General features: G+C 41.1%; 1 protein-coding gene across 3 annotated transcripts in view; it reads right to left on the bottom strand.

The window, feature by feature from the left end:
* Positions 1-13,649, bottom strand: part of Col14a1 (collagen type XIV alpha 1 chain) — a 224,054-nt gene that overhangs the window by 146,065 nt on the left and 64,340 nt on the right. For all 3 annotated transcript variants that reach the window (XM_031359565.1, XM_031359566.1, XM_031359567.1), the window contains exons 8-9: positions 11,254-11,418; positions 3,754-3,915 (exon numbers count right to left, since the gene is read on the bottom strand). In XM_031359565.1, the coding sequence (XP_031215425.1) occupies positions 3,754-3,915; positions 11,254-11,418 (327 nt within the window). The remainder of the gene's footprint in view (positions 1-3,753; positions 3,916-11,253; positions 11,419-13,649) is intronic.

Below are 13,649 nucleotides of genomic sequence, written 5' to 3'. Positions count from 1 at the left end.
TTAGATGTTCTTAGTGTCTCTGACTAGAGCTTGTCCTGTCCTTGCTGCCCTGCAACTCCCCTGCGACTCATGGGGCCTGTGCCCCCCAGCTGGCTGCTCCCGTCCCAGAAACTCACTGGAGAGAAAATGGCGGCTCTCACCTGAGTCTCTGGGTTAAGGCGCTCCCTGGAGGTTGGCCCTCCACTTGCAGGGAAGGAGCAGAGAGGGTTGCTGATCCACCTCTGTCACTCAGAAGCTGAGAGGATCCTGTCCCTGCCGCCCTGCAACTCCCCTGCGACTTGTAGGGCCTGAGCCTCCTAGCTGGCTGCTCCAGTCTTAGAAACCGGAAATCAAGTTCCTTGAATCCTGGTTATAGGATTAAGTCAAGGCCAAACTGTACTTGTAGCAAAGACGGTTACTACATAACCTATCTCAGAAATATTTTCTTTAAAGAGCAAATAGGGATACTAAAAGAAACTTGAGTACATTGGGAACATAGAAAAATACCTTTAATTCATAACATGAAAATCTTAAAGGGGAATAAAAACAAAGTCAATACTCAAATAGTACTTGAGGAAACAAAATTTACTGTGCATGAGATAGATCCACAAGAATTCACACTCAGCTAACCATACTCCAACTTCTGAACACTTAACACAAAGCAGAAAAAAAAAACAAATATTTAAAATAGTGAGAGAAATATGCTCCTTATCTAAAGAAGAAAAATAATTTATAAGTCCTGGAAACCAAGAGGAAGAGACACGACTATGTTTGAATGTTCAGAAATAAAATCATTTAGCAAGATCTCAACATCCAAAAAAGACAAGTGTCAGCAATGTAGGGAAAACCAAGATATTCTCAGAAAAACAGAAGAGATTTTTATCACTAGCGGACTGTCCTTTTAAAAGAGATAAAAGGTGTGGTACTCTATCACTGGAAATAAAATTAATTTTAGAAGAGGAATGCCAGTTTACTACAAATGAAAAATGACGTGAAAAATAAAATGAAGGAAGCATAATAAAATGTATTCCCTCAAGTTTTCTAAATTATGTTTAATATGAGCTGGGGATGCAGATCAATTAACAGAGTGCTTGTCTATTATGCAGGAAGTTCTGGGAATAATCTCCAGAACCACATAAACTTGCAATCCCAGCACCGGGAGAGTGGAATCAGGAGGGTCAGAAGTTCAAGGTCATCCCCAGCTACATAGCAAATGCATAAGCCACCTGAACTGTAGGAGATATTGTCCAGAAAACTCTGTTTGATGATTAAAACAGGAATTATAAAATTTCTGGTTTTATAACTATCACATATGATAGTAATTCTATCATATATGGAGAAATAAATAATAACACTATTTAGGACACAGGGTCATGGTAAAGAAAAATGGCTGAAGATAAGAGAATTGTATACATGTTACTCAGAAAGGAAGCTGAAGCCACAACTACAGACCAGTGATCCTCCTCCTAATGCTGCAACCCTTTAATATAGACCCTTATGTTGTGTGGACCTCACAACCATAAAATTATTTTTATTGCTATTTCATAACTGTAATTTTTCTACTGCCATGAATAATAATGTAAATATCTGCATTTTGTTATAGTACTAGGAGACCCCTGTGAAAGGGGCATTTAACCCAAGGTTGAGAACCATTTCTTTAGACCCTACAGACATCAAGAGAATGCTATATACAGAATTCTACAACATTCATAAAATGGACCAATTCTTTGAAAATCAAAATGCTCTTTCTACAGGAGAAAATAAAGCAACAAAGATCCCAATACAACAGTTACATGCAATTTGGCATAAGAAATCCCAGCAAATGCAATAAGGCAAGAAAATGAAAGAAAAATTAGAAAAATAAAATTATTTCCATTTGTTAATTATATCATTTTCTACACAAAAACTTTTTTTTTTTTTTTTTTTTTTTTTTTTTTTTTTTCGAGACAGGGTTTCTCTGTATAGCCCTGGCTGTCCTGGAACTCACTCTGGAGACCAGGCTGGCCTCGAACTCAGAAATCCGCCTGCCTCTGCCTCCCAAGTGCTGGGATTAAAGGCGTGCGCCACCACCGCCCAGCCACAAAAACTTTTAAATCCAGAAAACTTCTACTGGAAACATATACATCTAAAATTTAGAAATAACCTGGCAGTTTGTTAAAGAAAATCAAATTAAACTGAACATGGACCCAAAATACTGTTCAGTCATTGCACACCTGGGCATTATTTCAGAGAAATTAAAACCTACATTTACACAAAAATCAATAAACAAATATTCACAACAGCTTTATCATAGTATCCTGTATTCTGGAAAGAATTCAGAACATGTGAATACTAGAATGAATGGTGGTACATCTGTACCAATGAAAACAAAGAGCCACTGATACACATATAATTTGGGAAAATCTCCAGAGAATTATTTGGCATGAAAAATTTCAATTTTCAAAGGCTAAATACTGGATAATTCCATTTGTATAATTGTTTTGAAATGAATATATATGTATGTATATATTATATATATAGTATACATAGATACATGGAGACCACTCTATTGGCTGTCAGGATTTAGCAAGAATGTGATAAGAGGATGTTCAGCGTGAGTATGAAGAACAGCATGAGCATTCCTATGATAGAAATGTTGTTCATTCTGAGTTTATCTTTGCTCATAGCCTGTTGGAGTTAGGGTGGCTCTGCAAGGAACTGCCATTAGGTTAAAGCTAGAAAAGATGGTGCTAGCTCTTTGTGAACTGTTCCTTACAACTTATGTGATGGCACAATTACCTCAAAATTAAGCATCTGCCTTGAAAAATGGGATAGTCTAAACACTAACACTTCAGAGAAAATTCCTCCTAGTCAAAGTGAGGGTCCCTTACCTTCACGAGGCATCGGAAAGAAAACAGAGTAGTAAGAAAGTCAACTTGACAATCCAGAGACTGCCCTACCTGGGGATCCTTCCCATATACAATCACCAAACCCAACACTACTGTGGATGCCAGCAAGTGAAGGCTGACAGGAGCATGATATAGCTGTCTCCTGAGAGGCTCTGCCAGTGCCCGACTAATACAGAAATAGAGGCTCACAGCCATCCATTGGACTGAGCAAAGGGTCCCCAATGAAGGAGCTAGAGAAAGGATCCAAGGAGCTGAAGGGGTTTGCAGCCCCATAGGAGGAACAACGATATGAACTAACCAGTACCCCCAGAGCTTTCAGGGACTGAACCACCAACCAAAGAGTACACATGGTGGGACTCAGAGATCTAGCTGCATATGTAGCAGAGGATAGTCTAGTTGGTTATCAATGGGAGGAGATGCTCTTGGTCCTGTGAAGGTTCTATGCCCCAGTGTAGGGGAATAGCAGGGCCAGGAAGCAGTAGAGGGTGGGTTGGTGAGCGGGGGAAGTGGGGAGAGAATAGGGGTTTTTTTCCAGAGGGAAAACTAGGAAAAGGGAGAACATTTGAAACATAAGTAAAGAAAATATCTAATAAAAAAAAAAGAAAATCAACTTGAAAAAAATAGGAATTTTTATAGTCCCATGGTAGACCTGTGCCAACCATAATTGACTTATGTGCATGATCATGGACCTGTGAGCATGATAAACCTGTGGACATGTTTTCTCCCCTTTATGGTCAGTCTCCACAGTGGCAGCGCTGTGTCTACAGAGATACGTGTGTGTGTGTGTGTGTGTGTGTGTGTGTGTAGTTATAGGCCCGTGAAGACAGTGCCAGTCTTATGCAGGTTGTGATAACCACATCCTTTGGGTCACTCTGTCCTCTCTTACCTTTAATCTCCTTGTCCTGCTCTTCCACTCTGGAGCATACGGTCCGGGTCAGGCTCTCCACCACTGTGTGCATCAGGTCGAACTCAGCAACATTGTAGACATGGGTGCTGTCTGGCTCAGAGGCGATCTCCTGCAGCTCACTCAGGTCAGCATTTTTAACCCCTGCCATTGAGGATAACAGGAAGGATGGTGATACTGATGCAAGTGTAGAGGGCTAACCCACTCAGTCAATGCACCCTCTACTCAGATAGGTAGACTGATTAAGCATCCAATGACACTGAATGGGATAAAGAAAATGTGTCACATACACACAACACAATATTTTTTAGCCACAGAGAGTAATGAAGTTATAAAAAATGGATATAAATGGAGATAATCATATGAATTAAACCAGTCTCTGAAAGGCAAATAATGTATTTTTTCTCATTTATTGTCCTAGATTTTAAGTACATAGGCACATACAAAATCCTGTTTGTAGATACATGAAAATACAAGCCAAACTTTCTAAGAGAAAAAAAGGGGAGTCACAAAGGAAGAGGAAAAAAAGCCAGGATAGTTGAATTTGGAGGAATATATTGAATGTAAATTATTTATTCAATTGAATAATTTTTTAAGTGCAAAAGGAAAAATGTAGCCGAGTATCATGGCATACACCTTTAATGCCAGCACTTGGGAGGCAAAGGCAGGTAGATCTCTGTGAATGCAGGGCCAACTTGGTCTACACAGTGAATTCTAGACCAAACAGTGCTACATGATGAAGTCCCATCTCAAAAACACAGGAAAAAGAAAACGGGGAATGTTTCATGTGATCTGCTTCCTAAGGTGCTGATTTTTCACAGTACACACCAACGGGAGAATAAACCTTGATATAACTTCTTCTTGCACAAATATTGTAGAATCAAGAATAACTAAACCAGTGCCATAATCTATCAATCTTCAGGTTTAAACTTCTGCAAAATAAGTTTATTTACATTCAGAAAAGTGTTTATGATCTCATCAGTCATGAAGTGGACAGACCAACATAGTTCAAACCCAGCTTGGGCTACATAGTGAGAGTTCCAGGCTAGCTTGAACTACGGTGGGGGATGCTGAAGCTCAAAAAATAAATAATTGAGAAATACTGTTAGAATAGAAATGTTATAAACATATTTTTTATGCAGCACTAAGCCATAGGGCAGTGTGGGTGAGGATATTTTTAATAGACTCAAACACAATTTACCGTCCAGTAATCCCTGCAACTTTTGAAGAATGAAATAAGGAAGTTCTGTGGCTTCCATAGTGGCTATGGAACTCCATCAACACAGGTCAAGCAGAATGCTGAGTGTCTTGAAGACAGTACAAATTAGTAGGGCAAAAGGCAGAGGCTGCAGAGGCTGCAGAGGCTGCAGAGGCTGCAGAGGCTGCAGAGGCTGCAGAGGCTGCAGAGGCTGCAGAGGCTGCAGAGGCTGCAGAGGCTGCAGAGGCTGCAGAGGCTGCAGAGGCTGCAGAGGCTGCAGAGGCTGCAGAGGCTGCAGAGGCTGCAGAGGCTGCAGAGGCTGCAGAGGCTTGGGGTATGTTCACTCTGCCCCAAGCACTGTGTTGTTCATGGTTGTCAATATATTCACTCAACCCTCACAACAACCACTGTTGTTTTCTTTACACAACTCTTGTTGCTTTGCACACGCACAGAGTTAGCAAACTTCTCAGAAGGACACGAAACTCAAAAGGCTATTGCTGCAGTTCCACCATACCACACTGCCTCTCAGAGGGGGCATTACAAAGAGCAAAGGAAGTCAGAGATGGAAGAGGAAAGGCACATGATGATTTCCATGGGTGTGAAGGGAGGTCTCTCTTTTCCAAAAGTCAGCAAACAAGGAAGATTTCTTTAGAAATCCCTGTAAAGTCAGTCATCTGGGGGTATCAAAAAAGAGCCACTTAAGGGGCATGACAGAGAGACGGTGTCAATCATATGAGGGTATTAAAAAGAGGCACTTTAGTTGCATGGTACAGAGATGGCCTGGAGCATCACAAATGACTTCTTATGTGCCTGCCTGGGACAATTACACATCTTTCAGTCTCAAAATACTAAGTAACAACAAAGCTTTAATAGCTACCAAATTATGTGCATTAGGAGGCTTAAGATAAAGAATACTGCTCACTTCCAGGTACTTTCAAGAGATGTTCAAACACCATCTGGATGAATTCACTAAATTTTGTTAAAACATTCTTCTAAGGATTATGAACAAAAGCATAAAATTCAGGCTAAATATACAAAATAATCCCCCATCAGCTTAACTCTTCTCCAGAGGCATTTTTAAAACCGGATGCGAGACATAAAGAAATGTGTATATGATGTTTCTTGGACCAGGGACTTCTACACTACACAACTGAGTCAATATAACACTGAGTGTGTGCTGAAGCAACTTAGCAGACAGAATGCTTTCCCGTGCCGTGCAAGTCTACCCTTGATAGAATATGCTAGAAGAGATTCTGTCTCTCTCCCCTCCCATCTTTTAACTTCCATATCTTTATGAATTGAATAGTTTGACTGTGACAATTGCATGGAAAATAAAGAAAATGGTGGTGATGACTTTGGAAGGAATGTGTGCCGTCAGGAGTTTTGTTCCACTCATTCTTGAGACCCAGAATGCACCACAATGCCTGGCACACAGTGGAGCTAGTAATTCTTGAATAAAGCATTCTATAACCCACAAACCAAGCAGCAAGTCTGAGTGGTTTCTAAGCATTTTTTTCCTCTTGTTGGCAGCTCTGAAAGATGCACTGTTCAACTTCAGAGTAATAAATGTTAATGCCTAGTACAAGCAACTGAATCAGTTCCCAGGACTAAAATGCTCACATGGTTTATGGCCTTTCTATGTTACACAGATATGTTGCAAAATACTGACCAGTCATGTTCCTGTGGTCGTTTCCAGTGTTTTCCATTTTCTATCATATGACTATGACTAATGTCAAACATGTATGCAAGGTCAAAAGATGTAGATGCAGGGCAGTGGTGGCGCATGCCTTTAATCCCAGCATATGGGAGGCAGAAGCAGGCAGATTTCTGAGTTTGAGGCCAGCCTGGTCTACAGAGTGAGTTCCAGGACAGCCAGGGCTACACAGAGAAACCCTGTCTCAAAAAAAAACCCAAAAACCAAAAGGCAAAACAACAATGAAAAAAAAAGATGCAGATGAGGGATGCAATGTGCATAGCTAGCTCTTGAAAACTGGGTACGAGATGGTTCCTACATACCACTGTAATACAACCCTCACCTCACCTTCCACAAACACATGCATGTAAAACAACACGGATTTAAAACTACTCAAGTAAACTTTGAATGTTAAGCATTTTATATTTTTCCTTTGGGCCTCTTCTAGTCTGTCTTCTATGAATGGAAAGAAACATGGACCAGTGACAGTTATATAGTTCAAGACAATATCCTCTGCTTACTTGAACAAAGATAACATACTTCTCTTAGATGCATCTTTTATGAGCACTTTTATTTTCAAGGACCAGGTGGAGTGTTGTGAAGAAACAGTGAAGGTACAATCTCACCACCTAGTGACTCGGTGTTTAGAGAGGTTGCAGGGAGTCGGAAAAGAAAGGAAGAACAGTGTTAACAGTCTCTGCAGCTACGGCCAACAAGTCAGACACTAATGAGTTCTATGCCTGTGGCGGTGGTGTGTGCCTTAATCCTAGCACTCTAGAAGCAAAGGCAGGTGGATCTCTGAGTTCAAGGTTAGTCTGCTCTACAGAGCGAATTCAAAAAAACCTGTCTTTAAAAAAAAAAAATGTTTGCCGGGCGGTGGTGGCGCACGCCTTTGATCCCAGCACTTGGGAGGCAGAGGCAGGCGGATTTCTGAGTTTGAGGCCAGCCTGGTCTACAGAGTGAGTTCCAGGACAGCCAGGGCTACACAGAGAAACCCTGTCTCAGAAAATCAAAAAAAAAAAAAAAAGTTCTCTCTCTGCTGCCTGCTGATCAAGATGTACAGCTCTGGGCTCCTTCTCCAGCACCACGTTTGCCTGCATGCCACCATGCTTCCTGCTATGATGACAATGAACTAAACTTCTGAACCTGTAAGCCAGCCCCAACTACATGTTTCTGCTTGTAAGAATTAAGTCCTAAACAAGTGACTAATCAGCAACCTACTCTAATATATAAAATAAGAATAAAATCCAATGTACAAACAAGGAGTCTTTTAAGATCTTTCTCTAAGAATCAGAACCATATCAGTACATATCGAGAAGATACTCTAATGGGTCTATCAGTAGTTCTCAACTCTGAAAAAAAAAAGTTTTCAAAAAACAGTCTTACTAGTAGCCCTGGCCAGTACAGAACTCTCTATGTGGACCATACTGGCATCAAACTTACAGAGTTCTGCCCACTTTTACCTCCCAAGTGCTGCAATTAGGGGCATACTTCCATATATCTGGCCTTATCTGGGTGTTTTTCAATTACCTTCTCCCTAACTACTTTAATTTAATAGGTGTGGTAGTTTGAATAAAATGGCCCCATAGGCCCATTAAAGAGTGGCAGTCTTAGGAGGTATCACTTTGTTGGAGTAGATATGACCTTGTTGGAGCAAGTTTGCCACTGGAGGTGGGCTTTGAGGTTTCGGAAGCTTAACCTAAGCCCAAGTCTTCCTTCCTGATGCCGGAGAATCCAGATGTAGAACTCCCAGCTACCTCTCCAGCACCTTGTCTGCCTGCATACTGAATGCTTCTCACCCTGCTTCCCGCCATGATGGTAATGGACTACACCTCTGAACGCTAAGCCAGCCGAAATGAAGTGTTTTCCTCTATAAGAATTGCCTTGGTCCCTACAGGCCCAAAGTGGGATCCAGCTCAAGGGGAGGTCCCAAGGCCTGACACTATTACTGAGGCTGTGGAGCACTCACAGGAAGGGACCTAGCATGGCCGCCCTCTGGAGGACCCTGGCAAGAAGCTGAAAGAGTCAGAGGCAGATAGTTGCACCCAACCAATGGACAAAAGCAGCTGACCCCTGTTGTTGAATTAGGGAAAGATTGAACAAGGCTGAGGAGAAGGGCAACCCTGCAGGAGGACCATCAGTCTCAATTAATCTGGACCCTCGAGATCTCTCAAGCACTGCAACACCCAACAGGCAGCATACACCAGCTGGTATGAGGCCCCAACACATATACAGCAGAGGACTGCCAGGTCTGGGTTCATTCAGAGATGATGCAGCTAACCCTCAAGAGACTGGAGGGCCCCTGGGAGTTTAGAGGTCAGGTGGTGTGGGGGGTGGGGGCATCCACATGGAGACAGGGGATATGGGGAGGAAGTATGGGATGTGGAGCAGTCGGAGGGTAGATGGGGGGGGAGGGAGGGTGTTAAAATATGGAATGTAAAATAAATTAATTAATTAATTTTAAAAAAAAGAGTTGCTGTGGTCATGGCATCTCTTCACAGTAATAGAAACCCTAACTGAGACAGTAGGGTTAGAAGCTTGGAATCAATTTCAATTACCAAACCCACTGTTACCTTTTCTGACCTCTACAGAACCTGAAAGTATTCTCTTGTCAGGGAGAGCAGTCTTACAGAAAGCTCATGAAAAGACTCAAGCATGATCTTTTTTTTTTTTTTTTTTTTTTTTTTTTTTTTTTTTTTTTTTTTTTTTTTTTTTTTCTGAGACAGGGTTTCTCTGTACAGTCCTGGCTGTCCTGGAACTCACCCTGTAGATCAGGCTGGCCTCGAACTCAGAAATCCGCCTGCCTCTGCCTCTCAAGTGCTGGGATTAAAGGCGTGCACCACCACTGCCTGGCCAAGCATGATCTTAATTAGCACATCTTAATGAGACTAAAGATTGGCAATAGAATAATTAATTGTGTAAAATATAACTAAGTGGGCCATTCAGAACAAGAGGCTAAGTGTGTTCAGAGCCCTGCTGGGGGATTTGCTATATCATTTTGATTAATGTTTCACCATCCTTGGGAATCAGGGTTATTTTTTCCTTGCCAAAGTTTATTGGTCTCTACTAAGCAGAAGACCTTCCTCTTGCCAAAGAAACTGTAAACATTTTAATCAAAGGCAAAGCTTATCATGTAAATATTTTGTAATTATTCTGGGTCCATTGTATATATCCTTTTTCATAAAATGATAGCCTTCAAAGTGTCTGACTCAAGTCAGTAACACTACACGTCTTTAATAGCTGCAGGACCCCTAATTTCTTGGATATGTAGGAAGTGGCTTCTTCCTGAACAGCTAACTCTCAAAGAGACAGCTACAAACTGACCCTGCGAAGCAAATCATGACGAATTAAATGGAAACAAACTTTAGCATGTCACTATATGCTTTTTCAGAAGTCTTGCACTCAGTATTTGTCTTAGGGATGCAAACGCTGTGGCTTACGTGACAGAATCACTCTTATTTTAAATGCAAGAAGCTGGACTCAGATGCCAAGCCAGATAGAGAAAGCGCTCAGGCCTCTGACTCTCAGAGCAATGTGCATTGCATTAAGTGACCGGAGCCGAAGTCCACATTGAAAACTGGAGACACATAACAACATACTGCAGCTGCGTATGTTTGTATCTGTAATCCCAGCACTCAAACAGAGACAGAAACCTATCTTAAAGGCAAACAGGATTAGTTAGATGGCTTGGAGACACATTTCCCACCAAGTCCAATGAGTTCCATCAGCATATTCTTTCACTCTGGTTCTTCTTTGAAACAAGGTTTTTCTGTGTAGCCCTGGCTATCCTGGAACTCATTCTGTAGATGAGGCTGGCCTCGATCTCAGAGACCCACTTGCCTCTGCCTCCATAGTGCTGCTATTAAAATGTGCACTTTCATGCCAGGGCCAGAAAGTGGGAGAGGGCGGGGTGGCAGGCATGGGGAAGGGGGAGGCAACAGGGGTTTGTTTTTGTTGTTTTTGTTTGTTTGGTTGGTTTTTGGAGGGGAAACTGGGAATGGAGAAATTTACATGTAAATAAAGAAAATATCTAAAATAAATAAATAAATAAATAAAAATAAAATAAAATGTGCACTTTCAACTGAAGGAGTTGAAGGCTTTGCAACCCCATAGGAAGATCAACAATATCAATCAATCAGACCCTCCAGAGCGCCCAGGTACTAAACCACCAACCAAGGAGTACACATGGTGGGATACATGGCTCCAGCTGCATATGTAGCAGAGGATGGACTTGTCAGGCATCAGTGGGAGGAGAGGCCCTTGGTCCTGTGAAGGCTCGATGGATGCCCTAGTGTAAATTCGAGGGTGGGGAGGCAGGAGTGGGTGGATGGGTGGGGGAACACCCTCATAGAAGCAGGGGGATGGGATAGGGGGTTTTCAGGAGGGGCAACCAGGAAAGGGGATAACATTTGAAATGTAAATAAAGAAAATATGCAATTTAAAAAAAGTGCACTTTCTCAGGACTTACATGGTGGAAGCAGAGAAGTGGCCCCCCCACAAGTTACCTTCACACATACACACACACTTCCATTCATGAACAATAAACAATAAACAGTAAACAAACAAATAAATCTAACGCATGTATACATACCTATGGCAAACAGCTCTACACCAGACTCACGGAGGTTTCTAGATGGTGGGATAATATCATCTTGGGATTTTCCATCTGTGATCAAAATGCCAATCTTGGAAACTCCACTCCTCGATCCTGCTTCTGGTTTAAAGCTATTCTCAAAAATAAAGTTCAAAGCAAGACCTGGGAGAAATAAACACAAACCAAGAATATCTAATTAAAGTCTTCGAGTTTGGAAAGTGTATCCCCATGATGAGTAGAACTAAAAGGGTTTTTATTAGATGTGAGCTTTCATTTTCACAACAACCTGATGAAAAAGCCAAATCCACTAGAATAAAGGTAATAAAAAAGAACCTGCTATCGCATTGGGGCATACAACAGAGAGGATAACACATTCTATATTCTTCCATGAACTTTTCATCAGGGGATGCAAAACATAGCAATACCAGTAGAGTTACTGATGAGTAAACATTTCATTCATCTTAATAACAAATATATTTCTCTTGGCTGAATCTTTAATAAACACTTTTGTCTCTAGCATACTATTTAAGAAATCTTTTATTTCTTTATTTTTCTCTCTTTCTTCTTTTAAAATATACAAAACAGCAGGCATCTTCATTGCAAGAAATCTTTTAGAGCACCAAATTGCTCTCCAAACATTTACTGGAGTCTTGTTAAAGACCAAGCATTAGGTTAGATGATAAGACTCCTCCTCTTTCTCTCTCATTGATCTTACTTTTTCTTTGCTTCATTTGAGGAGCCCAAGAGTAAGGACTAACTCTAGAGTCTCCCCCACACCTCACAGAGCTAACCACTGGTCTACATGCCTGATCGAGTTCTAAAATCAAGCTACTGCCTTTTGAGACATTTTTTTACCTGGAAAGAAATAAGAAACTATGCAATATTGCTTCTGTGTTTAATGATTTTTCGTGGGTATTAGCAAGTTCACTAAAGTATGCTTCAAATTGGCAAGGAGATTAATTATCAAGGAGCCAACAGTTGATTTAGAAGTCCTTAATAAGATCTTCATGGCTAAAGCTGAGCCTCCAAGCCATGCGCTACTGAAAGGCAACAGCTGTTCTAAGGTTAAAATCTGTTCAAATAGTGCTGGAGACGTGGAGGAAGCCTTGTCTAGCCCAAGAAGCTTTGGATTCAATACCCAGAACAAAAAAAGGAAAAAAGAGGAAGAGGAGGGTGTGGAAGAGGAGGGTGAGGAAGAGGAGGGTGAGGAAAAGGAGGGGGAGGGAGAGGAGGGGGAGGAGGAGGAAGAGGAAGAAGAGGGGGAGGAAGAGGAGGGTAAGGAGGAGGGGGAGAGGAGAAAGAGGACAAGAAAGAGGAGGAGGAAGAAGAAGAAGAGGCAGCAGCAGCTAAAATATTAAATACAGAGTTTGGTGCCTGATATTAATTTGGGGGAAATTCTCAGCCATTATTGTTTCAAGTGTTGTCTTCCTCTGTCTCCCTTCTCTTCTGGTTATCTCCATTGTTACCATGTGTGTCTGTGTGTCTATCTAGTTGTTCTACAGTCCTTGGATTTCTGGTATTGCTATCCCCCCACTCCGCTTTCTGTATGGAGCTCATTAAGATTAGAGGTTCTCCATGAGTCACAGCCAGTCCACTAACTCCAACAAATATGTTCCTCATTTGTTTTATAGTGGGTGTTTATTTGGGTTTTGTTCCCTTCCTACAGCTAGTATTTCCTTTGGATCTTTTAATTGTATTTCCATCTTCCTCTTTGTATTGCTCCGTTGTTATTGCATATTGGTCTACTTTATCCATTAAACTAATTAGTGTGCTAAAAGTAAAATGATAAAAAATAAGCCACATTAATACAAATCACTTGTTCATGCCACAGATAATTTTAATGTAAATATTGTTATTGTAATCAGTTGTCAGAAATACTAATGACTCGAAGTCTTCAAATATTTTCATGATGGTTTAGTCATCAAAGTTTCAAATAAGGGTAATGAGACATCATTAATTAAAAATAGGACAGCTTTGAATGTAATGATCCACACTCCCAGTAGAAAGATGAATAAATAATACGCAGTGAGTCTGAGGTGTTTCTGACTGTACTTGCACACATTACATCACACAGTGCATCATGGCAGCCTTACTTCTGGACATATAGCATGTGCATGGTACCGTGTGCACCATCATGCCACACAATGCCAATGAGTGCTGCCTGCAAGCTCTGGATTCAGATTCAAGACTATTGTGTGCTAGTAATTGCAGCATTCATACTGAATATAGCAAGTTTTCTGCTTGTAGTAACTGTGAAAAACAATGATTTTTAGTGTTTTTCTATCATCATTCCTCAGAATCTAAGTATAAAATCAGTATACTTTTGGATTGGATTGGATTGGATTGGATTGGATTGGATTGGATTGGATTGGATTGGATTGGATTGGATTGGG

Source organism: Mastomys coucha, unplaced genomic scaffold, assembly GCF_008632895.1.
Source record: "Mastomys coucha isolate ucsf_1 unplaced genomic scaffold, UCSF_Mcou_1 pScaffold7, whole genome shotgun sequence".
NCBI lineage: Eukaryota > Metazoa > Chordata > Mammalia > Rodentia > Muridae > Mastomys > Mastomys coucha.
This window is presented reverse-complemented; position numbering and strand designations above follow the sequence as displayed.